Source organism: Dinoponera quadriceps, unplaced genomic scaffold, assembly GCF_001313825.1.
Source record: "Dinoponera quadriceps isolate SergipeBrazil2010 unplaced genomic scaffold, ASM131382v1 scaffold1352, whole genome shotgun sequence".
Lineage (NCBI taxonomy): Eukaryota > Metazoa > Arthropoda > Insecta > Hymenoptera > Formicidae > Dinoponera > Dinoponera quadriceps.
The window spans coordinates 708,297-734,098 of record NW_014555567.1 but is presented as its reverse complement, the minus strand read 5'-3'; the positions used below and the strand labels follow the sequence as shown (position 1 = coordinate 734,098).

The 25,802-nt window shown below is 51.9% G+C and overlaps 1 protein-coding gene across 1 annotated transcript in view; it reads right to left on the bottom strand.

The window, feature by feature from the left end:
- Nucleotides 1–453: 453 nt before the first annotated feature.
- The window catches only part of LOC106744713 (hemicentin-2-like), a 36,349-nt gene continuing 11,000 nt past the window's right edge, over nt 454–25,802 (bottom strand). The window contains exons 2-9 of the mRNA XM_014619687.1: nt 10,247–10,591; nt 8,788–9,102; nt 8,243–8,394; nt 8,006–8,150; nt 7,474–7,767; nt 6,694–7,083; nt 5,641–5,958; nt 454–1,575 (exon numbers count right to left, since the gene is read on the bottom strand). Coding sequence (XP_014475173.1) covers nt 998–1,575; nt 5,641–5,958; nt 6,694–7,083; nt 7,474–7,767; nt 8,006–8,150; nt 8,243–8,394; nt 8,788–9,102; nt 10,247–10,591 — 2,537 coding nt within the window. The 3' untranslated portion in view covers nt 454–997. The remainder of the gene's footprint in view (nt 1,576–5,640; nt 5,959–6,693; nt 7,084–7,473; nt 7,768–8,005; nt 8,151–8,242; nt 8,395–8,787; nt 9,103–10,246; nt 10,592–25,802) is intronic.

Here is a 25,802-nt window from a genome sequence, read left to right as displayed (position 1 = left end):
TGACGTGTACATGTGCGATATCCCTGGCGCACGTTCTCGCGCTCAATTTATCTACGATCGACTCGAGGCCGTTCATATCGCGTGCGAATATCGCGGCGCGTTTGACGTTGTTAGTAAGTGCCAATTTAACCGTCGGCCCGCGATGGCCAATTCACCGATCTGTCAAACTGTCAACGGTGCGAGGACGGGCACGCGAGCACGCGACGCAAATGTCCAACGGATCGTGCCGGATGGCCCGGCGACGATGGACAGTTTTTAACCCTCGAGCCGAGGGGCCTCGTTAATTGAAATAAGTCCGAGTCAGGAGGGACAGAGACGGCGAGACTCGGAAGTACAATTTGTTCATCCCAGATACTTACCCCGAGCATTCCAGCGCCGATCGCCGGTTCGTTCCGCCCGTTACGCCCAGTGTCATTCGCGTTCGCGTAGAAATAACGACTGCGAACTCGTGCATATTAAACAACAAGATTTATTATTCATATATACAAACGTTTACATATTCATTTGACCATTTAATTAACCACGAAGCACGATAGAACATCCGTAGACAAAACATGTACGCTCTCCCAGACATTCGCGGATAGTTGACGGGTGGATAGAAGGAAGGAAGGAAAGGAGGAAAGAAGGGGGGGAAAGTGTTCCAATGTGGGAGAGAGGTGACGGAGATCTTAACGGCGGAAATTATTGTCTCTGTACACGCGCATAAATCGCGCCCGATGACGACTGTCTCGATCGACAAGGGTGGCAGGTCGTCCCTCACGACGCTCCCCGGAATGATCACGTATTCTCTCCTCGAGTACGAAGCTACCGGCTACTTGATCTTATCCTAGGTGAAAAACAAGAATAGGAATATCGACGAGTCGGAAAGGGGGCTCGGAAGGATGGTGGGTCCTTAACGGTATTTATTGTCTATTTACAGGCGTCGTTTAATCGCGGCTACGACGGTTTTTGGCGTGGGATCCGGAGGGGAGATCTCGTCGTGCGCTCCCCTCCCGTTTTATATACAACTCTCCTGTACGCGCAAACTCCTCGTGTAAATATCGTGAGTGCGGTGCACCGGCAGTGTGCTCGGTCGAATCGGGCTCAGGCTCTTCTCACTCTTCTCCACGTAGCCGTTCGGATAGATCCAGGAGTCCTTGGCGTGAAGCACCGACGAGGGCGACGGGTAATCGAGGTCCTCGAGATACCTGAAGTCTTTCGACCGCTCGGGCTTGTTGGCCGCGTAGCCCGGCTCGAAGATGTCCGGCCGTTTCTCGACCTTGCTCGGTATCACGTCCGGATCGTCGTCCGGCAATTCCGCGTTTATCTGCTCCTTCAGGTCGTCCCGCTGAGTCTCGTTCGTCGCCGTAGCCGTCGCCGCCGTCCCCGCCGGCGGCGGCGCGACCGCCCGATGGTGGTCCTCCTTGCTCTCGTATTGCACCAGCTCCGCCTGCACCTTCACCGACTGCGTCGGATGGTTGCGACGGTACAGGGTCAGCGTTATCCCGACGATCAGAATGCAAATAGCGGTTACACCGCCGGCGAAGCACGCCACCAGGAGGCTATAATCGGTCGTCTCGTCGGAAATCCCGCGACCTGAAGGAACAAGCGCAAAACGTGATTCGCGTCGTCGTCCTCGTCGTCGGAGCGACCCGTGAACGGCTCTGGAAACGGGCGTTCCAACCTAGTAACATATGGCGGACCGTGTACTTATACACGATCTGCTGTTCCCGAGACGATAAAAAAATTGATGGAACCTCGAAGACAGATTCCGAGTGGATACTCGGATCAGACGGTCTCGCAGTAATCCGAAAGGAACGACACTTTGTTTTCCATCTCTCTCTCTCTCTCGATAATACTCGGTGTCTGCGACTTTTTCTATCGTCTGGGAACAGATGTTTAACGAAGGCACTGGAGTAACTGTAATCGATCGCAACAGCGACGCTTTATTGGCCGCGGACGATGCACTTAACTGGCATGCTCATCATCACCGAGCTCCGTATAATTAACGGGCGCGCGTACCGGTTACCGTTGCGACGACGAAGAACATTTTGTGGATTCTGTCGTGTTTACCGCCGCGAAACTCTACGCGCGCGCGCGCGCACGCGGCGTACTCTGTTAGCTCATCCGATTTGATGGCGATACTTGCGAGATGAACACGGAGCGCGAGCGAGTTATTGATCGTACGAATGTCAAGTTAGTTTTGGACCATCGACAGTGCGCGCACGTCACAATTCGATAATTAAGCGGCAATCAGCCACATCGGATTAGTGCGTAACGATGGGAACGCCGCTCGAACGTTTTCTTTTGGATCCGACGAAATCGATTTTCATTAAACGGCGAAACGTATCGGCAATTTACAGCCGGAGGAGACGTTTTTTATCCGGGCGCTCTCGCGCACAAACACATTATCGTTCTTTAACATTACACGAGACTAAGGTCCATACGACGTGGCGTTGTCCGGCGAAAAGCGTAGCGTTGGAATCGGTGTATCGTTAACTTGTCCTTCTCTAATGCGACATGGCAGAAATCAATCGAATATGTAACTTTCCTATATTTTATTTAACTTAATATTTCTATATTCTCCTCGGAATACGAGAAAGAAAATGCGCGCGCTTCGCTCGCCTCGTTCGTCGCTCTCATTGCGCGGAAAAAATTTAATATCGATTCAAGATTCACATTCCCAAATATAATCAAGAATATTTGATCTTGCACGAAAATGAAACTTGTCTTTGCGTAAATTATTCATGCGTTATTCTCAAGAATAATTTTCACAAATTAAAGGGAAAACATAGAATGAACGATATCTTCAAGCCAAGAATAGTATTAGTGTAAATATCGTTCTTTCCATATCCATTATTTTTTCTTCTCAATTTATAAGAATTATCCTTGAACAACGAGAATATGATATTTTTAATGGAACTATATAGACTTCATATATAAGAGTCCCCCCCCCCCCNCCAGTTTTATCTTCGTATAAGAATATTTATTCTTCTGCTTATGTATATATCCCCATATCCTTGAATTGATACTAATTTTTCTTGCCGTGTAACCACCGGGATTGCCGTTAACGTCGGATCCCGAGGTCGTCCGAGCTGTTTCACCGATTTCATATCCCGCTGAAAACCCTTTCCCCCCCCGAACAGAAGACGTCGCCGGCCAGGAGGCGGTGATATCAAATCCCGCTGATTGTAGCGCGCTCGTCGCAAGATTAATAGCCGGTCGTTGCGCGCGGAACGTGTGATTTTCTAACGTGTAGCTGTGTATTCTCGGCCAGCAAAGAACATTCGTCCTCATCAGGATGGACAGCCGAACTGATGACGACATCAACAGCGTCTGGGAGTGGCGTTCGCCCCCGACGTGTCCGGTAAACGAGATTCGCTTTTTCCACCCGTACTTATTGGATCACGGAGGAAACGCAGGCAGCTTCCGGAAGCAAAGATTAAGAGGCAGGTGGGCGGAGGACCGGGTCCACGGACGGCGATGGCCAGGCTCTTTGGAATTCAGAAAACGCCTTGGTTCGTTAGCCAACGAACGATCTCTCTCTCTCTGTCTTGCGCGCGCAACCCCACGTGCATGTGTCTCTTTGTATGCGGTGTGTGTGTGTGTATACATATACACGTACACGTGCACGCGCATACATACGTGCACACATACACGTATCCACACCGTGACGCGCATACATCGACACCGTGGGAGGCCGCACAATCGAGAACGGGGTAGGGGAGGAGGACACGCGATTGCCGGGGTCCGTCATTCCGAGACCTCGGAAGCTTCTTCCTCTCCTCGCGAGCATTTCCCCATCGCTGTATCGTTAAGAGAGAATGTTTACCACCCCCGCGGGAATAGGTGGAAGCTGCCGCAAGATTCGGGAGCGAGTTTCGCGGGAGAGGGTTGGAGCGATCTCCCGATACGGTGGTAGTGGCGCGTCAGGATCCGGGATGAGCTCGGAGTAGCGCGCGTGCGTACACGCGTGTGTGTACGTGGATGCACGCGCGCGCCCACACAGCACAGAGGCACTTACACTCAGGCACGGGCATCGATGTATGTACAATTGTGCGCCCACGTCTCCACACAGTAGGATCGTGCGCGGGCCGGCATGAATAACCCATGAGGATGGAAATTAAAGACGATAAATGCAGCTGGAATGAGGCAGCGGCGAGGAAAGAGACTTGGGCTTTATGGGATTTTAATTCAAGGTCCGCGGGCCGGGTGCGTAGAGAGAGAGAGAGGAGAGCACGACGGTGACGGAACCCCGAGCGGCGGATGCAGCCGGTGGGGGCCGGTTTCTCAAAAAACGAGCGACCACCGGGAGTGGCTGGCCTGGCGTCGTATAATAATTGTGCGGGCGACGTATCGACGTGGCCGACGAATCGGATAATGCCCGCGCCCGATTTGGCACCGCTCGCCCGACGGCGGGATTAGTATTTGACCGTGGGGCGCGCCCGACGGCAGAAATGTGTCGCGACGAGCACCGATTTGGACGGCCGAGTCCGAAATGGATTTAATCGACGGCGGAATTTGAAAGTCTATCCGACGAGTTCGATAACCGAAATGGCGCGAGGCTACGTTTGTCGAATATTTTAGTCGGGGTCGCGCGCGCTCTCGCACGCAAATTCGACGCGCGCCGTACGGTCTAATATTTTACAACGGTNGGGGGGGGGGGGGCAATGATCGTGTACAATCGGGAGATTAGCTCGAATTTGTGGCGCCGCGAACCCGCTGGTAAACTGCGCGCGCGGTCAGCCGCGCTATTTTTCAAAGGTTAAAATGAAAAAAGATGAGTTTTCGCGCGAGCGGGCGAAGCGGCCGAAGCGAAGAGACAAAATTTCAGAGGGAAGGCCTCTGTAATTCACGGCACTTCGTTTAAACGGCCGCGCGCGCATACAGGAAAATACGAGGTGAGACTCGTTAGAGAACAGAGAGCGAGTCCTCTCTTTTATTTCTTTTTTCCCCCCTTTTCTTCCTTTATTTCAGCACCCGCGAGGCAAAGATTCCGAAGTCGGTCCAAATGCGCGTATAATTGCGCCGAGAATAAACAGGAGCCCTCCGCGACGTGTGCCGGCGTGTTTGCTTAATCTCACGGCGCAATTCGGTCCAATTAAGAGCCTCGGGTCCGAATATTCCGAAACTCTTTCCACGATGCGCTCGTTAGCGCTTATTAACCCGCCTCGTTGTTATTTTCCCTCCGAAACGTTAAGATTACGTAATGAAGGCGCGCGAGGGTTAATCACGGGTGGGCGAACGCTATCGACGTAATAATATCTACATACATTAAGACCAATAATAATAACCCCGGAAATTATACACCCGAGAAAGATAGCGCGACGTAGGCGCTCTTCGCCGCCGGCGAATGAACGCCTCCATCCAGCCGTTTTCGTAATCTCCAGCGACTTCCTCCCGTCGGCGTGAAATTCGCGTCGATAAAAGTTTATTCATCTGCGTGGCGCCCGCGACGAAGGCTCGCCGTTGGCCACTTCAAGTGCCTCCCGCGTGATGTTTGTTGATTCAAGCGTGCCGTCCGCTGCGAGAGAGATCGGCGCGATTTCGACGCGACGTCGGCCGGCAAACGCCACTCCGAAATTGACGATTCCGTTGGAATAACAGAGAGCGAATAAAAAGGTAAAAAGAGAGGGGACTTCTCCCGAGAGGAGGACTCACCAGTGGTGTACATCGCCACTCCCTTGAGCGTGACCGGTTCCAGGACAACGGGGTCGCTGCGACCCTTGGCATTGACGGCGTAAAGATGAAGTCTATAATTCCGTCCGGGTTCTAAGCCGGGAACCTCGAAGACCGGGCCGGATGAACCGGATCTATCGGTGTGGTTCAGGTAGATGGTATTGACATGATAAACGTTCTCTTCGCTGTAGACCTCGAGTTCGTAATTAGTCAAGGGCAAACCACCGTCGAATCCCTCGGAGCACCTGACGATCAAGCAGTCCGCGTCCCTCGAGTCGGTGGCTTTAAAGTCTTCGTGACCTGTTTTCACACGGACGCACACAGTTCGGCACGGTTAAACCCGCTCGCTCTCTCTCTCTCTCGAACGAACGAACGAACGATCGAACGAAGAAAAACACGCGGGCTCGCTCGAGCTAATTGCTTCCCGACGCGAACGTCACCGCGGCTAAGTACACCCGACTACGTCGATTAGAAGGGTCAGTTCGAATTAAATGGCTAATAATTCCGACGAGATTCGCGTCACGAGCGCTCGGCAGCGCGCGCTGCACCAGAGGGAGGACAACCGTAGTCGTTAGCGGCGAGAAACTTCGATTCGGGTTACCGACTGTGGCTGCACGAAGGACAACATTTCGCATCTGCTCGTCGAATCCGCGTTCGAGCTCCAACATTCATCTCGACCTCGAGGACGTTCGGCCGACACGGGATTTTCCCCGCTAGCCTCTTTCCCGGAATTCCCAGTCACGGGACATCTCGCGATGCGAGGCGCATACCGCGCGTCGATTGTCCGATTAAATTAATCGTGGAAGCGGCCGAGCGCCGAATCGATACGGAAGAACCGGCTAATTTTACGAGCGCGTTCACGCGGAGGCGGCGGTGTCTCGCATTTCTCGACAGGGGGAAACAAGGAAACAGGCTGTTGAGCGCGGGATCAACAGGGGCCGTAAGGCGTCATCTACGATGATGGTCGGGTGTAATGGCGCAGTTAGCGGGTCGTTGAGAGGGTTCCGGGGGAAGAACCCTCCCGTCGTCGCTTACCCATTCGATACGCGTAGGGTCCGGTTGACTGGAGGGCGGTGCAGTTCTGCAGGGGATAGGGTTTCCCGGCGACGATGATCTGAAAGAAACAGGGCGTCCTCTGCACCCCTATCCGATTTCTCGCCCGGCATGCGACCGTGCCGTAGTCCATGTCGTTCGCCGGCGTGTAATTCAGTCTGGAGCCGTGCCAGTGGGTCGTGATCAGGCTGAGCGGCTTGACCTGCGCGAATCTGGTGGCCGGCACGCTCATCAGCTCGCCGGAGTTGTTGAAGGTCCAGTGGAAGGTCGTGGGCGGCGGTTTCGACTGTACGCCGCAGACCAGCGAGATCGTTTCGTGCTTCAGGGCGCCGACCACTTGGGTGGAAGAGCCGTCCTTGCAGATCGGTGCGTCTGAAAATACGAGCGGGCGCCGGCTGGTAGATTCAATTTACCGCGCACCCGTGGCGACGCCCTTCGTGAGGAAAATAAGCGCGACCGCGTGAAGCGCCCCGGCGGTTTCTCATTTCCATTCCCCGCGGCGGCGCCCGATAATTGACGCTTCTATGTAAACCGCGATTTACCGGGGCTTCTCGATAATATCGGCCGGTGTTGCGATGGAGACGGGGAGAGGGAGGAGAGCGACGAATGCATTAATAAAATTAGAATAACGACGTCGTTACGTAATACCGCGCGAGCGGTAAGAATGATGAATTAAGAACCGTCGCTGCCTTCCTCCGAGCCGAATTGACGCGTCGATAACCGTCGACGGCGGATGGCGGAAGAGAAGTGTAATGTACTCACACATCACCTCGAGGGTCACGGGTCTGCTGGTCGATTTCCCTTCCACGTTCGCCGCCATACAGGAGTACTCCCCGGCGGAAGCTTTCGTCACGCTCTGCAACACCAGCGATTGCCCGCCGGGAAGAATGATCCCGGCGGTGGCGTTCTGATGCAGCTCCTTGCCGTCTTTGAACCAGAGAAGCTTGTACGACCTGGGATTGGCGCGGACCTCGCACTCGAAGTAGACGTCGTCGCCCTCGTTTATATCGTTCGCCTTCAAACTGGAACCCAACTTAATGCTCACCACCGGAGCGTCTGAAAGCATCGGCAGCGAGAAAGAGAGAGAGATACCTCACGTTCTTTTCTTGCGATCTCACGCACAATAAGACGGCGAGTGTAAGACTGTTAATCGAACAGCAACAGGGGGCAGCCTCGTGTTAAGAGCCGCCGGAGAGAGAGAGATAGAGGGAGGGAGAGAGAGAGAGAGAGAGAGAGATTACGGGACGAGCTCGTAATGTGTGATACACTCGCGCGGACAAATGCAGTGACTTACAGTACACCAGCAAGTGCCATTTGTCCTCCAATGCGCTGTTGGCCACCACGGGATTCTCCGCCCTGCACGTAAGAAATTTCCCGTCGTCCTCGATCGTCGGCACGTAGCTCAGCACACTCCTCGTGACGTTCGGACTGTCTGCGAACTACGAAGAACTCAGAATCCTTCGTCGTCAGGCGGACACGCGGACGCGCGCCGCAACGCAACGGCGCCGCATAGCGCGGTGCGGGTACTCACATTTCTGGCCATGTGTTTCACTTGATGCGTGCCTTTCCACCAGGTGATCACCGCCTCCGGCTTGGAACCCGAGCTCAGACACTCGATCTCGTACGTTCTTAACGCCGATAAGTGCGCTTGCTTGTTCGTGATGTTGACCACCAACGGTTTCACTGTAACGGAAAGAGAGAGAGAGCGGCTCGCCGATTCAACGAACTACTACACGTTCGTTCCATTTACCATCGGCAATTCTCCGATGAAATAATCGCCAGCGGAAAAGTTTATTTTTTTTATTTTTATCCCGACATATGTTGGGGCAGTTCTGAACCGACCGAGCAGGAATATTAAACGTCGTTAAATTTAGCGTATACAAATAGAAGAATTAATTATAATTGAGACGACGAGAAGATTCGATATCCTTCCTCCCGACAATTGTGAAACGCGATACAAAACGCAGAGAGGGAAGAGAACGTAGTCCGAGGGGCTTCCGATCGATTGCGACTCACGATCGTTTCTCACGACGCGTCCAATTACAATTAGCGCGAATACGATCCCCGATTACTCACGGTTCACATCCAGAACGATCTCGGAGAAGAGGGGCGTCATAAGCTGCGTATTGTTCGCCTTGCAAATTAGCCGGGCGCTCAGGAAGTCCCTGGTGACCTTGGAGATATCCAGTCGATTTAATGTTATATCGTCGTGCTCCTGCGTGTACGTGTCGTCCACCATTTCGCCCTTGAAGTACCACGCGACCTTTGGCGGAGGCGACCCTCCGAGCACTTCGCACAACAGGGACATCTCGCTACCCTCGTTAAACGGCTGCAGCGTTTTAGCCGAACTCCTGCTGGCGTCGGCATATATCACCGGCTTTTTCGGCGGCACTGTCAGCAAATTGAATTTCGATCGTAGAAATTCATTTCCGCGATATCGGCGTACGATGTGCCACCGTTTTATATATATATATATATATATATATATGCGTATGAGTATATACGTGTGTGTGTGTGTGTAAATTTTATATGTACGATTTACTTTTTCATCGCTGTGCACGACGAGATCGATTTTACTCTCGTTATAAACTTCCGCCGCGCTTCGATTTATCGTAATATAATAATTAAACACAGATCCAATTATTCGAATTGATTCACAATGGCCGCCGCAAGCAGAAATGAGATTTACGGTTGAAACCACCGTGCATTTACGAAGCCGGCCGACGTTATTATTAAGTTTCCGCGTCGCGGAATCGCGCGTGCGACGAACGACCGGTCGGAAAATTAATAAGACGTGTAACGACCGGCTCTTCGATTTATGTTTTCCTTTTTATCCCCTTTTTTTCGTATTTCCCGTTCGATCAACGCGCCGGTAACGCGAGATTAACACCTGTTGAGTCAGCACTATGACGACCAATTAATTAATTCAAAATCGTATTAGACACCGCTGAGTGAAGCCGCATCGACCTTACAACTAGACGCGTATCCGAGCCGCCCCGATACTACGTTTGTTCTTACAGCTCGCTGGAGCCGGTTCAACCGCATCTGCCGATTCCGTAACTTCGCTTCGTCCCGCGGCTGCATTTCCGCATGACTATCCGTTAAACAGCCGCGCGGAAAACGCCCCGATAATGGCGAATCGGGAGTGCCTTTCCGATTTGCCGCAGTTTTCCGCGATTACGTAACGTATCGTGTATCCGGCTCGGATGCGCCGCTGGGGAAACGAATGAGTCAGAACGCGATGAACGGAGGCAGCGGCGTAGCCACTCTTCCTCCTCTCCGATATGCGCCGCCCGATTAAAATCTCCTAAAGCGCAATCCGCCGCCCCGCCGACGTAGCTTGACAAACCGCGACAAAACCGTTCGATAAACCGTTATTAACCGCGCGACACGTCCGTCCGTAATAACGTACGATTGCCACGGTGATGTGTAATTAAACATATATATATATATACACAAAAGTGTGTGTGTGTGTGTGTGTGCGCGCGATTAAACGGGATGGAGAGGATCTCTCCGGGTCCGGGGTGGTACTCACCTATGACTACGAGATTAATTCTCTGATTCTTCGTCGGGCTGTTCTTAAAATCCACCCTGCATCTGTACACGCCGCCGTCGGTGGACTCCAAAGGATCTATCTCAAGCTCGGTGGGCTTTACGTTCGTCCTCATAACCGCCCTTTCACCGAACACGTACGGATCCGACCAAAGCTTCGCCTGAGTTATCTGCCTCCCCCGAGCGTCCATGCTGTATATCGGTTCGCCGTCCTTTTCGTCTTTGTACCAAAATACCATGGTGACCGTCTCGTCTTTACTCGGCGGATCGATGTCGCAGGGTATCTGAGCTTTGAAACCGGCCACCGCGCTAACGTCTAATATAGGCACTGAAAAGCACGCGGAAGCGACAGGGTTATCCTTGCGTTGGTAACACCGTTCGTCCTTACCCCCCGCGACTTCTCGCCCACTCGGACGCTCACGAGATCACGCGGAAATCTTTTCGCCGTACTTCGGACAACAACCGGCGCATCTTACGCGTCCATGGCGGAAAACAGAAAGAAATCGCCATGGGAATTGTTACGCGACCGAAGCGAACGCCTCCCCCGACTCGAAATCGGTCAAACAAGCTCGTTACGCGGTTGCTTCGTGCACGCTCGCTCGAAGACACCGTGTATAATCCCCTGATTTTCGCAAACATGCAAGTAATACATATATTTTCCGTCGCGGTTAGGTGCTACGCATTACAAGATCCGCCGTGCGCACGACGTATACGATAACGCGATTCTCCGGCGGAACTATTTCCCGGCAAATCGTGGGCGCGCCGCGCCCTGCGTCTCTGCGGCTACGCTAACGGGTCCCGGATCCGGTAACACGGACCCCGGCCGACCGTACGTTTTCTCGGCGAGACCGCAAATTTGGAGTTTTAGTCAGTCACCGTCGGCGCCGATCGAGTTACTGCAAATTGGTCGAAGCTCGCTCCGAAAACCGGAGGCAACGTACCGGGCGGCGTGCACACGAACGCGCGCGCGTGCCCGTGAATACAGAAACAAAAGTTTCCGAGGCGCACGAGGCGCGCATCCCCGCCCGCCGATGGACCACACGACCGAGTGAACCCAATTAATCGGTCTGGTTGCCGATTTATACCGGCGGCCGACGCGCCGGCCGTGGGCGTGATTTTATTGGCTTTCATAGCCGTCTCATCAATCGTCCCGGCGTCTAACACCTGGTCTGGCCGCGGTCACGTTATCCTTCCTCTCATCGACCTTAGAGCGTAATGAGCGTCCTGAGAATTATCGCCGTCGAAAAGCGACGTCGACCTCGTCGCCGGAGACCTCATCGGCGGCCGTTGCCGCAGGAGATTAATCGAGCGCGAACGCGCGCGTGCCCGACGTGTATCGGCTTTTTCCACTGCGGGAGTCGACGCCGGACGGAACGGCGCAACGTGACGCGACCGCCAGGGGTGAGAAACGCAGCGTGGCGCCGGAGGAACGACGCATAATCTGACGTTTATCGAGGGTGTCAATCCCGATGCCGATCCCGGGATGGAGAGAGTTCGGAGAAAAAGTTCGCTTACGCGGATATTTCATAGATGCTTTCTATCGTTGAATTCATTATCGCTGTCTATGTATAATAATATATGTATTTGAGAAATATATAAGTAATTTCATTTATATTCATCGATATATATATGTATATAAAAATTATTGCATCACATATATTTAATTAATATGTTGTATATATCATATATAATATAAATTACACACACGCACATACACATATATGTACGGGGGAAAATTTGTCTTAAATCAGTGATAGATATTTTCATATATAAGCAAGAATATTATAATCTTCTTAGATTGTTTTCTCTTGATTTGTGATCGAATTTGTATTAATGCAAATATTACTTGCACTCAATTCAAGACTGAAAATCTTCTAATAATATTATTATAATCTTTCTTATATAAAAATATCTATCATTGATTTAAGACTATTTTTCTCTATGCACTTGTGGACACACATGTTTGTTTAGCAATATTTCATTTTAATACGTTCACTTCAAATTCTTCAGGTCGCGATTTATTTTGAATTCTTTCATAATATCATTTGGATAGATCAGTCGCTTAAAATTCATATACATGTGAATACGGACTTGAATATAGACGTGATCGTTAAGCGACTACCGCTCCGGACGCTGAGACACGCGATTCCCACGGAATACAGATATCCTCCGCGGCTCCACACTTACGGTTGCTTCTCAAGATGACGCGGGAGCGAAATTTCGATATTAATAGACCCACGATCGATTATCCTTGCGCTCACGACGACCCGGATACGCTGCGCGCATCCAAATTCTGCGTGCTACGGATGCCACGAGCTCTGAGACTCATCGCCGACGATGGCGGTGTTAATAATACGCTGTGTAATTAATGCCGGGTGATGAATGAGCGTACGCACGAGGCAACTCGTTAACCACGACAACGAGCACGTGGCTCCGCTTTCGCACCTTTGCGTCCCTAATACGTGACTCGGAATATTCACGCGATAATGCGCGCGCGCTCGTTCGCTCGTTCGCGCGTACATATCTGCGTGTCGCGCTCTGGAGTTACGCGCGTCGACTCGCGAACGAACAAAAATCGCAATCTGCGAAACGGAAACACAATGTGTCGTGTAAGAGTTTGGCAACAAACAACGAGAACCATAGCGAGATGACACGATGCACGACATACAACGCGAATCATACCCCGCGAGGCGTACTCGCGATTTATCGGATTTCGCGAATTTCTGCGAGAACCACCAACGACGTTACGGTCACAGGACGATATTTGGGGAAGCCTTATTCCGGCGACGTTAACGGTCAGGTTACAGACATAATCAGTTGCGAACGTGCCGATTAAACCCCCCGGGGGGNGGGGGGGGGGGGGGGGGAAGGAGAGAGGCGCTGCCGGAGAGTGAGAGAACGGGTATCGTTAATGCTGCAATTAAAATGTTAATAGCACTGGCGAGTCCTATTACCTCGTTAAATCCTCTCATGAACCTCGCAAATTGATGACTTAGACAATGAGCCATCGACAGACTCCGCGCATATAGAGAGAGAGAGAGAGAGAGAGCTTTACGTATTCCATGCGTGCGCCGCGTTCGTGTGCCACCGGCGCGTCCCGTGCTCTCGCACGCGCGGCGTGTATCACGTTTACTTGAGAGCGTGGCGAATATCCGTTCTCGGGTAACGCGGAACACATACGTATCCGCCGACACGACGATCCCGGAGTAATTATTCAAAGCAAACATGAGCGCACCGTCGTGGATCGGTAATACATCGCATTACCCGCGCCGTGTATACACGGAACCGCGCATACGGATTTAAGCACGCGTCATGATGCGAGCTACGGGATGCGAAGTAGCTCACCGATTGCGGGACGGATCGAAATTGTTGACCTCGCTCGACGACGACGGCGGCGACGGCAATGCGCGTCGCAAGCGTTTCGCGATGAATTCGCGCGGGATCGTGCGAATGTAAATAAAAGTAAAAAAAAAAAGGGGGGAAGAAAAATCGGGCCTGGGAATCGACAATTCGTTCGTTCGCCCATCCGTCCGTGCGTTGAGTGCACGGCGGTCGAAATAAAACGAGACGCTTCGTCGTTTTTCCGGAAAATATATATCGGACTCCGACAGCCGACTCTTCCTACGAGCGCCCGAACGTCCGAGAGTGTTGAGATTTTAAATTCTACATTGAGTCTTCAGGAGCGGAAGGAGCGAAAATAAATTCCCACTTGTGGCGTCTAAGAAGCGCTATTTTAATGCTGCAAATGGGAGACCTCCGGAGTCCAAATTTCAGTTTTATATTAAGTCTTCAAATGGCGAAGGCGGAAATAACTTCCTGTTTGTAACATCAAGGTAGCACAATAGAAAACCTTGGAAGACTTAATGTAGAATCAAATAGACTCAGGCGGGTTTCATAGTCGGATCTTATATATTTGAGACCGTCTTAAGTTCATCCTCAGATCTTTTCGTAGCCAATGAAATGAGCCGTACAGCATCTGAAGATAAACTTAAGCCGGTCTTAAATGTAAGACCCGACTATAAGTACCAGTCCTGACGTCGAACGAAAATTTCGACTCGGGGTCGTTGCACAACATTGATGTTTTCTCCGCCCCCCCTATCTTTATCTAATACGCAAATTCAATTTCGCGTTGCCGCGCCGCGTTTGCTCCAATTTGAAAGTGTGAGAGGTTGGTAATTTGACCGAAGCACCGCTTGTAAACATCGCCGGAGTGCAAACGTAGAAGCGACTTCTTCCCTGTAGATTCAGGCGTCGTTGGCAAACCGACCTGCTTCGCAAACATACAGACGGTAGAATCCAGCGCGCCCGGCGAGCGATAAAAAGAAAGTGGGTGGATAGCGATTCGAGGACGAGGCGGCGCGAGTCTCACGGAAATTGTATTTTGCATATTTTCATGCATTCCAGCTGGATGGGGGGGAGACGTGTGCGGGGATTTCCGTGAAGTGGCGCGCGCTTCCTCCTCTCTCCGCGCGATACTCGCTCGTCCCGTCGATGGGGAAGAAAAGGAAAGAAAGGAGGAAACGAAGAACGAGCGACTTGGTTTCGATAACGGCCGTCGAGAATTACGAAGCTAAAACTATTAATCTTCGGCTAACAATCACCGTCGTCGTATCCTCTTGAATCCTCCGAGGAACAAATGGCCGGCACTTTCGCGTGCTTCGCGCTCGCTCATGCGCGCGCGCGCACCCGAAGCACAGCGTCGGCGTGCAAACACGAGGCGCAACTTTCTCGCCGAGGTAAAGAGAATGCACTGGGAAAACTTTGACAAAATGCTCTTTACGTATTTCTCGCGGCTGTCGCGAGAAGGAGGAGAAGATCGGGTAAACGGGACATTGAACGAATATTCCATTTCTCAATGGCGAAAATCTTCGGTCACCACTTCCCTCTTCCTCCGATTCGCGCACGCGAAGAGGGCAGCTAAACTTTGATGCGAATAGGAAAAGAAGCGCGTACAGCGGATGCATTCGCTCTCGATGTACACGCGGAAAATGCACGACGGTTTGTTACAACGCAAACCCCGATCGTCGAATCGCGTTAATCGTGAAACTAAGCTCGTTAATTGGACGTTAATACACACTCTGGCGCGATTCGGTCAATCTTTCGCGAGAACGGTGCTCGCTTTCCAGATCGTAGGCCTCCGGCCGTGACCTCGTTTGCTCGGGCAATGAAACGTTCCTTCCCAGTGAGGGTGAGGAGAATAAACAGACATCGTGGTCGACGTCTGTTTCGCGGGTTTTTCCCCACTTATCGGACGAACAAGTCTAGACGATGGGGGGGGGGGGCGCTAACGAGCCTCGATTAAACTCATTAAGGAGCCGTAATATTCGAACGTACGCGTCCCGATTATTATCGTCGGCCTGTTTAACTTCGTAACGTCGGTAACTCGTTCGGAGATACGCGTGTAAACACCGACGGTGTGCAAACGTGGTGCCGGCTCCTTTACCGTCGCATCCGGGAAAACGGCATCACGCCACCCCCGAAACCGCCGACTGAACAAACACGCGCCGGTATGACGAAGAAAACAAACCAAGAACCGGGGGTGAGAAAGGGTAAGGGAGAGAGAGAGAGAGAGAGACACAAGCGGATGTACACAAGCGTACGTAGGAAGAGAACACTGTGGGTAAACCCGGGGAGAGCCAGCCATGGTGGTAGAGGATTAGACGGAAGAATATGAAGCGATAGAAAGGTGGAGAACGCGGAAGTGGGACGAATAGGCGCGTCGGCGGCGCGCGAACCAATTTATGGTAAATTATTTGGCAGACACACACGCACACACACAAACGCACACGATACGGCGGACATGGAAACAACAACGGAGTAGGTAGGTGGATGTAGGGTGCGTTTACGTATTCTCCCGGTTTCCCTGATGGTTATCGTTCGCTTGTTACAACAATGACAGTAACCAGACCGAACCAACAGAGACGCGATATCGTGTAAATACGGCAGAACGTTAGAATTCGCCGTGTAATTGACGGATATGAAGGACGACGATAGTTCAACGGACAGGGAGGTGAAAAACGTACGCGGTCGGGCGCGAGACGGCGCGCGCGAGCTCACGGCGTGAGAAATTCGTTTTCGTTGCCGCGCGCGTTTCGACCGTATAACGGCATCGTCCCGCGTGCGAAGACGGAAAAGATGGAGAATTCTGTAGCAACAACACCGTGGACACGCGCGTTACGTAATGCCACCACCGCTATCGGGGATTCCCGGCGATTCGAGATCTCGCGTAACGTTCCGTTGAAGTTCCACCCACGAGCTCGTTGCCGGCTAATAAAATCAGATTGCATCCGACGGAGGGGGGGGGGAGGAGGCACGCAAAATCCCGATGCGCCGGAATTCCGACGAGATGCGCTGCGATTTGATTACACGATCGTCCCGCGCGTTGCCGGGCGGAGATACGGCGTGTCTGAAGTCGAAACGAAAGAATAGACCGTATGCCCGCTTTCCGAATGCAAGCGGAGGGAAATTCTTTACCTCGGACGCGAATCGGCTGGCTCTGTCGTGAAATACTCGAACTTGCAAAAATACTTTGCCCTTTTTTTTACTCCTCGTACGGGTCCCGTTTCTGCTCCGTTTTTAGCCCGTTCCATCATTTTCATTCTCGTTTCTCGTGCACTCGTGCAGGCACGCGCGGTCTGTTCAGCGAAGAAATACACGCAAGTATGCATGAGTATTTTCGAAGAGATTACCCCGTCTTTAACATTCGTTTTTCAGCCGGTGCGTGAGAGCACGTTGATGCGTTCCTCTTTTATTCAGTTTCGTTTCAATACGGAAAGAAAGAAAAAAAAACACACGTTAAAAAGTCGTACATTTATTCGCGCGCTGTTTCAATATGTGCGATGTGAGCGCTCGTGAGTGTTAAAATGATAGTATTTTGTACTCGAAGCCTGAATGTATGTACGTTTACGCACCTTCAATTTACACATAGCGCTGTATACACGTCTTTACTACTCCAAAATATTCAATAGTGCGTTTATACCACTCGGATATACTAGTGTGCAATCCGCTATAACCACTCGTTTTTATGGAAAATAGCCCCTTTCCGACCTAAAAACAAAGTCGTATTCGGCCGAATATGCGCTTTCACAGCTCAAACCAACCGTTTTCCCGAGGTAAAAAGGGTGAAACCGTTTTTGTGAGGTCGCGGAACTATTAATATGAGCGGATGTTCGCCGGCGAGAAACGGGGATGATCTCGAAAGGAAAAATCGACGAAGGGACGAGCGGTCGTTCAACATATATCCCGGATCCATTTTCATCCAGCGTTCCCGGTCGCGGTGCTTAACGCCTCCTCGCATGCCGTTCGCTCGCCTCGCTGCTGTGACACGCAATATCGAATTTTACGGTGCATCAAGTGCGCAAGTTTTTTTCCTCGCCTTGCTCGCCGGCCGCGTACGAGCGGCGTCGCTTTTCCAACTTCCCCGAGAAGTGTGCGCGTCTTTTTGCACTCTAATATACGGGGGCTAACGCGATCCCTCGCATTGTGAGCACCGCGATTCTTCCGCCGGAGTAACCGGAAGCATCGCGTTATAGAGATTCATGCTGCTTTCTGGAAAGAATGCGGCACGTTTTATTGCCTTATAAAGGATAAGTCTTCCTGGGTATAAATAAGAGAAAGAGAGAGAGAGAGAGAGAGGAAGAGAGTTTCTAATCTCGTCGTAACTTTGTCGCGTTAACATTCCGCGATCTCTCAGCCGCGCTCGAGAAGTGATCGAAGCATTTGCGCGTCGTTCCGCTCGCAAGTAATTGAATCGAATCGACCATGATGTAACTAATTACGTGTTAGTCTCTCTCTCTCTCTCTCGTCGCATCGGAATTCTTTTGTGGCGCGTAAATCGCGTCGTTGGATTCAAGCGAGTCTCTGATCGTCGCGGATCAAGACAAACTCCTCTTTTCGCGAGGGGTCTCTCTTTTTTCCGGGAAAAGCCGCGACGAAGACGCTCGCGCGAAAAAGGGAAAAAGACAAAAAAGAGCACGTCGTCGTCGAATCGATCGACGGTCGGCGAGAATTAATTGTCGGCTATGGAATCTTCATCCGAATCGGCGCTCGGGAACCGCCGCCCCGGACGTTGCGACACCTTTCCCCGCATTCTTAGGGGCAGCACTAAAAGGGAAACGTGGTAAGAACGCACGAATGTCAGAGTCTAATGCGACAGTTGAAGGACGTGCGTATTCAGGACTCGTTCTCATAGGCGGACGGTTCGGACGCGGTATCTCGCGGAGAAGATCTACAATCGACCCCACGGCGCGCCGCACTCTCACTGGTGCGAGCGGGTAGCGTGTAAACAGAAGTGATACGAGGCATTCGGCGATGAGAGAGAGAGATAACGAGGACGACGGATAGCCATCGCACCGACAGCGTGTGGTTAAGGAAAACGGAATACGACGACGCGAATGACTATCGATGGAAACATGAAATGGAAGGTGGGAAGGAGGAGAGTGGCGGGGGAGAAGTTATCGTCGCGAATCTACGGTGAATATAAATCGCACAGGCCGAGCGTCGAAATTATTCCGCGTGAGAGGCGAGGCGAGAGCCGGACGGGCCGCGATACATTTGGACATTTTTACGGACCAAATTACTGTAACGACCGACACGCGCACGTGCTCGGACGTGTGCGTGCTATCGTAACGTGACGCTCTCGCCCCCGAGGCAGTTACGCTCCGGCCGCTTTCGAGAATTCGGCCCCGCCGACCGAGCGCAGATCGCCGGCCGTAATCCCTGAAATAACGTACCGCGAAACGCCGGCGACGACGGCGTTCGAAATGATTCGTTAGAAATAATCCGCCGTGTCGGGAGCCTATAATGTGACGTGCCGGGCTCAAATTGTCAATTTTAACGCTGCGCCGTCTCTCTGCGACATTCGACATTACACACGACACGCTGTGTATGTTCGGCCATGTTTGCTCAATGTGACGACCACATTCGCGAGCACAGAAGTGTCAGGACGAGATAACCGCAGAGCACGCTTGCTCGATGCGTTTCGTCTTCCGTCTGCCGTTTATCTGGAAAAGCAATCTAGCAAGCCGCGCGTCCTCCCTTTCTGCTGCGAGCGCTACTAGGGAGAGTCTCGCAGGGTGAGAGTGTCAAACTTACGTCATGTAATCCCATCTCCTCTGATTGGTTGCAGGCGCCAAAGTTCCTGGACACCTTGTAACATGCATGGAAACACGGAAATCCGAAGATAGTATGTACATTCGTAGCTTTACTTCACGTGTATAAAATCGAAGGGGCAAGTGCCGCCGAGATTAATGACCGGTATCATTCCCGGAGACACGATTATCGCAGCACGACGAACCAATCTCTCTCAACTTTTCACCTCTTTTCTGTTACGTTCCTATATCGGCCGTGTACTCGCAGCTGCAAACGCTTTAAAATATTTAAAGGAGGAATATGATTGGCGCCGTACGGCGCTTCGAAGTATTCGCAATATGAAATGGATCCTATTTATCAACGACAGAGAGCTTTGGCGCCTGCAACTAATCAGAGGAGTTTGGGTCACGAGTGAGAGTCACATGACGAACTCGCCACTTCTCGTGAGGCAATCTCTAACAAATACAACGCGCATGACGTAACGAGATCGGCGACCGGCCACCTTTTTATTGATAAATTCGGCGCACGGCTCCAGCACGAACGGTGATCTTGGCCGCGTACCGAAATGTCGAACGCGAAATATATTTTGCATTCGCGATAACGTACGCACACACACACACACACGTGACGCGAACGGTATATCCAACGACTGGATATGGAAGGACCGCCGTTTTTCCCACGCACCCACACTTTCTACGTAGCGCATGCAACTGCCACGTGCATATGCAAGCGCCGGATGCCCACCGGTGTGAAATACGCGTGCATAATGGAGGATTCGGGGGAACGAAGAGACGAAGGGGGGGGTGGTAGGGTAAAGTCGTAAGGACGACAGGGGGCAATGATATCGCGCGAGGATACGAGCGGGAACGCAAAGGTGCGCGAGAGGTGCGAAGGACAGGTCGAGACGGAGAAGTGGGGAAAAGCAGCAGGAGGGAATGGTGGTGGCGGGGGGGACGACGCAGGAGCGAAGCGCCGAGAGAAGAGTGGATTATTATGCGGGGTAGCGTATGTACGGGGAGGACCGGTGGGGAGGAGGAGGAAAGGGGAAATAACTCCTCGGAGCAGGTGCGACAAAACCGGTCGCGTCTCCGCGCGCCGTATTTACTTGCCTTCGGATAGGCACTAACCTTTCCACCTACCGAGTATTCAGGTTTCATCGAGCATACAGGTATTTCTTTACGAAGAGGCGAGGCGGCAAAAGAGAGATCCCCGCTGAGCGTCGCGGGCGTATCCTATCTGGGATATACCAGAATAAACCCGGGGAGAAAGTGTCGTGACGGAAGAGAGAAAGATACACATACACACGCGGCACAGAGAGAAAGAGAGGGGGAGAAAGGGGGGCTACGGTGTTCGGGTCGAGGATTCGCGAATTATCGCGTGCAAGGTTGTCCCCGCGCGACACTAATCGCCTGCGTTCGGTGTGTAACGTCGGTTAACTGCCTTAATCCCAGTTTAACCGTACTTTGCGATCAAACTGAGATTAAAGTTAGCCGACACCGCGGCACCGAAGCCGCAACGTACAGGATTCATAAAGCGCGGTATCTTCCGGGGTAATTCTCCACGCACGGGCCATATCTCCGTCTCGAAAGTAGCGCACATTTCGCGCAGAATCATCGCGGCTGCCGGCGGATCGGGGCCGAGGACGGAAAATCCGGCAAAACTCGGACTCGATTTCATTGCATAATGGAGAGAGAATCAGATAGTCGCGTCAGACGTATACCCCTTCCTCCTCCGCTCCTCGCGAACAAAGGAGCCTGTCGCGAGAGAACAGCCGGCGGACAATTGTTTCGAGGATCTCGTTGGATCTTAGCGGGCCGAAAGGAATCGTGCTACTTTCCGTGCCGATCGATGCCGGGTGGTGTTTCTTCCGTCCGGAACCGTGCCGGTGGCCAAGAAGCGTATAAAGATCCGGGCATTAGAGGTCGGCCCGATGGTTGGCTGGCCGTCCGGCCGAATGAATCCAGATCCGGGGGATAAAATGAAAGAAAGCGAGGCCCTGCCTCGCTCCTGCCGCTCCCTCGCCATTTTCGCTCTCTCGCGGTCGCGCGTTCGCGAAATCGCGCCGTCCCTTTTCTCTCTTTTTCCTCCTCGTTACTTGTCTGTGTGTTCTATCTCCTCCTCCTCCACCACCTTCGCCTCCGCGTCGAGACTTCGACGTTATTCCGGCCGGATTTCTCTCCCGGCGAGATGTCTCCGAGACAATCGCTTGGACCACGGACAATCGCGCGGGCCAATCAGTCCCGCATTGAGTTCTGGGACTTTCGCGTCTCTCCGCCACGGGAAAACGAAGGGTGCACGACGGGAGAGGAAGCGAGAGGGACGGAGGGTGGAAATAAAGAGGTTCCAGTTGCGAATCCCTTCGGCGACGAGTCGAAAGCAGGCTTTACCGGCTTCAGACACGCTTGGCGTTTCGCGAGGTGGCGGAAAGGTTACAACGGGGCGGACGGGGGAAGGGGAGAGATTCGGAGGATTAATGATGGGACAGTCACGATCGCGCACGGAACTGTTAAGCAAGGACAGGACGCGGAAGGTGCGTTTTTCGGCCGCGACTTCGCGTGACGGTGATTAAGAACGAACGCGCGTTGCTACGACGTCGCGGACTTATCACACGGCCAGAACAGCCCGAGTCTTAACACACCTTCTACCGTGGGGCACGACGGGGGTATTTTTCATCGTAATCACGGTGATTGTGTGTATTAGACGCGATCTACACGCGGCGATATTTCGCTCGTGAGAAACCCATTAGCCGCGTCGCTCGAGAAAACGCGAGAGCGATCCGCGATAGACTGTACGTGATTCAAACGAAATTATTCCGCGTCCGGGATAGAGAGAGAGAGAGCCTCGTAGGAAGAGAGTGGCAAACTCGTCACGTAACCCCATCTCCTTTGATTGGCTGCAGGCGTCAAAGCTCCTCGTATTAACGGGGTAAGATCCACTTCATGTCGCGAATCCTTCGAAGCGCCGTACAGACTAATCATGTTCTTTCTTTAAACACTTCAAAGCGTTTGAAGCTTCGAGATCGAATCGTATCCGATACTGGTACAGGAATAGATCAGAGAAAAAGTTAAGGGTTAAAGTTGGTTCGTCGCGCTACAACAATTGGGTCTCCCGTATATACGATTTATTTTAGTAGCGTTCGCTTCTTCGATTTTACATTAAACAAAGCTACGGATATACACCACTATTTTCAGATTTCCGTCTCTTGTGCATATTACAAAATAGCAGGAGCTTTGACGCCTGCGACCAATTAGAGATGAGATCACGTAATGAGTTTACCCTCTTCCCGTGGACAGTATTAGACTACGAATTAAGATTGGAATTGAATTTAGATTCGGCCAATCGGAGCCAAGTTCTCAACTCAAGTTTAACGAAGTTTAGTCAACTTTGCACTGATCGGTCAAATTTCAATTCAATCTCAATCACCAATGCGTGATCTGATATGGTCTTACGAGGCTCTCTAGTCCGGGAGCGAAGTAACGCATTGAGCTTCATCACGGATGGTGGATTTTCGTTTCGACACAAGTCGACACAACCGTCGTTTTATCCTTATTTCACGTTCGATGAGTAACAAAGATAGAATGATGTCTCTGTCGACCTCGTGTCGCTAAATAGAAAGTATCCAGTACGCTGGAGTGAGCCATCAAGCAAGGAATGGGAGTGTCCTATTCGTTGAAAAGGATACGCTGTCTTTATATTTGTTACACTAGTGGGTACAAAAGAAATGAATGCTCCTCCGATCGTTTATCTGTCCCTTTCTCCGACGAGCCGCAGATTTTTATCGTTTAGTGCAGAGAAGGCTCGCTTCAGTATACTATAGGCACTATAGAACTCAATGAGATAACGCGATTGCTGATGAAGCCGTATCTCTCGTGCGTGGCGCGCAGCGATCTCGTATAGTTCTCTCGAACGGTTTTCTTCCATTCCAGTCCAGTGTGAAGAACGACGTGCAGGAGAGATGGACGAGCGCGCATCTCGGCGAGATCGGCGCGAACGCTCCTCGGAACCGCACATCAAAGGAGAAACAGCGACTCGACGCTGTTAGATAGTAGGAAAAGATCGACCTGAGGGGAGGGAGGGAGACGATACGGAGTCAGTACGAGATTTCGTACGCTCCTCTCGTGCGACCGGGAGAGATAATCGTCCGAGGGTGATCGGCTCCGCGCTCAAATGCGAATCCAGCCACGTCTCCCTCCACCCTGTTCGGTCACTCTTATTCCTCCGCCCTCCCCCGGTTCCGCGAGAAAGCGACTTTATCGCTCCGCCGATCGGCCGCGTGTCGGAGAATTCGGGAGGCAAATAATTCCGGGCGAGATTATGATCAAAGAGTTGCACCCTCCCCGGCGAGATCGTTTAAAGAAGTTTCGCGCGGCGAGCCTGCGAGGAGGTGAGTTTTACGGGGATTACGACTTGGCGCGCGCTTCCTGTAAGTGAGTAAGTAAGAGCCCCTCGGTCGGGACGAGAGGAGTCGCGAAAATGTAATTTGCCGTTCGCCAACGTTCTCTCTCGTAAGACCGCAGCTGCGCCCGACGAATTCTCGCGCGCGCGCGGACGCGAGAGAGGGCAATCGCGCGGGAGAACGCGCGGCGGCCGTCGAATGCAAAGCAATAATGACGTCACGTGCAAGGATCCGCCCGAACGGCGGAGCGACTGGGTGAGTTCGCGGGCTCGGTCGCTTCTTGCGTTCTATCTTTCGACGGTATTGCTTTTTGCCGGGTAACAACGCCACGCCCGCGTACGCCCGCGTGTTCTCCTATCTTCAACCCGCTTCGGCAAATGCTCCCCTTCCGCTCCCCCTTCGCGGTACGTATCTTTTTGCCGGATTTGCCCTTTTATTAGTTCTCCTTCGCGTTCGCGTGCGCACCTGCGCCAGCGAGCGGATTCGTACTCATAACCGTGCGATCGAGTCTTCAATTAGCTCCCGGAGGAGAAAGCGCATTTTTATCGACGATTCGCCCGCCTGCGCATCCTCACTACGGGTGTCCGATCGTTCAGCCGGGATCGAAATTATGATCGCAACATTACGGCTTCTGTATCCCCGCTGCCGCCATCATGCTTGCTCGATGACGTCGGAAGCGGGAGGAAATTCATGCCCAGAAATGTATACGCTCAAGTGAGAAAGATACGCCCGCAAAATAAAATGTTTGTGATTGATTCTTGTAAGATATCCCGAACGCTTTCCTCTTGCTCGAACAATCAATAAATAGTCGTAAAATTGACGTAAACGTGACGAAATCACGAGAAAAGATCGGTTAAAATCCCGTAATTTCGCTCAAAATTAATATTTATTATTTCGACAATCAAATAAAATTAAGCGAATATTTCTTTCTAATAAATAATGAACTCATGCAAGGACCTCTTAATATCGCTATTGAAAACAACTGCGATACGGCTACCTTAATCCAAGTAAAATTACTCCAGTATTCCTTAGCAAACATTTACTTGAATGTGGTACTCTTCCCTTTCAGTGCGGCACACGTTTTCTCGCTTCTCTGACGTCGAACAAAACGACTGCAGCGAGGGGGTCAGGAGCCCTTAATGAGGGAAGAGTTTAATGGCCTTCAATCGCGGAATATTGATGCAAAACCAGATCGCTCGCAAAAAGATCGATTCATTCGGTCAAAAAGGCTGCCGCTTGGCGAATAGCCAAACAGAAAAGCCATGAAACATACGTATATATCCTCGACGTACTTCCTGCGGAAGTTGGGTAGGACGGGGGAGGAGGGGGAAGGGCAGACTCGAGTCTTTAATAATTCATCAAGATTCCTGTGTAAAATCAGCGCTGTTAGTATTGAATAAATTCCGTCGGTTGTGCCGCGGCATTGTAACATCGCACTCCGTCGTACTCCGCATTATTCTAATTAGCTATAGAATATACACTCCCTCTCTCTCTCTCTCTCTCGCTATCGGTGTACGCGCGTATAACGTAGCATAAATAATTGAAAACACGGAGGGCGAGAGGCGTTTATGCAGATATGGCCTGGACGCACCTCCCGGTGCGATTATTTCCGACGATTAATGTAGTCGGCAAATACGTCACATATAATATTTAATATCAATAACGATCGGAATCGTCGCGCAAGAGCTGCCAGTGCACCCCTGGCGCGCGAAGAAGGTAAACTCCCTGGCGCTCTGGCCTGGCGCTGATGTAACGCGTTAATAAATAAAACAATTATTCCGCGCTCCCTTTGGGAACCTTTGCGCTCGTTATAACCGGGGCTCGAATAACGCGGCTCGCATTACGGCCCGACAAAACGGCTTATTTCGTATGCAAATCTCCGCGTTCACAGCCGGCATTATTATAGACAGGCAATAAATACGGGCGTGATTCGCCCGGACAATCAATAGTCGAAGTGAAAACATCGCACGATAGGCGAAGTCTCGCGGACGGCGCGCTCTCGGTTATTGCACCGCGCTGTTATTCCGCGCGCACCCTACCCCTCCCCCCCCCC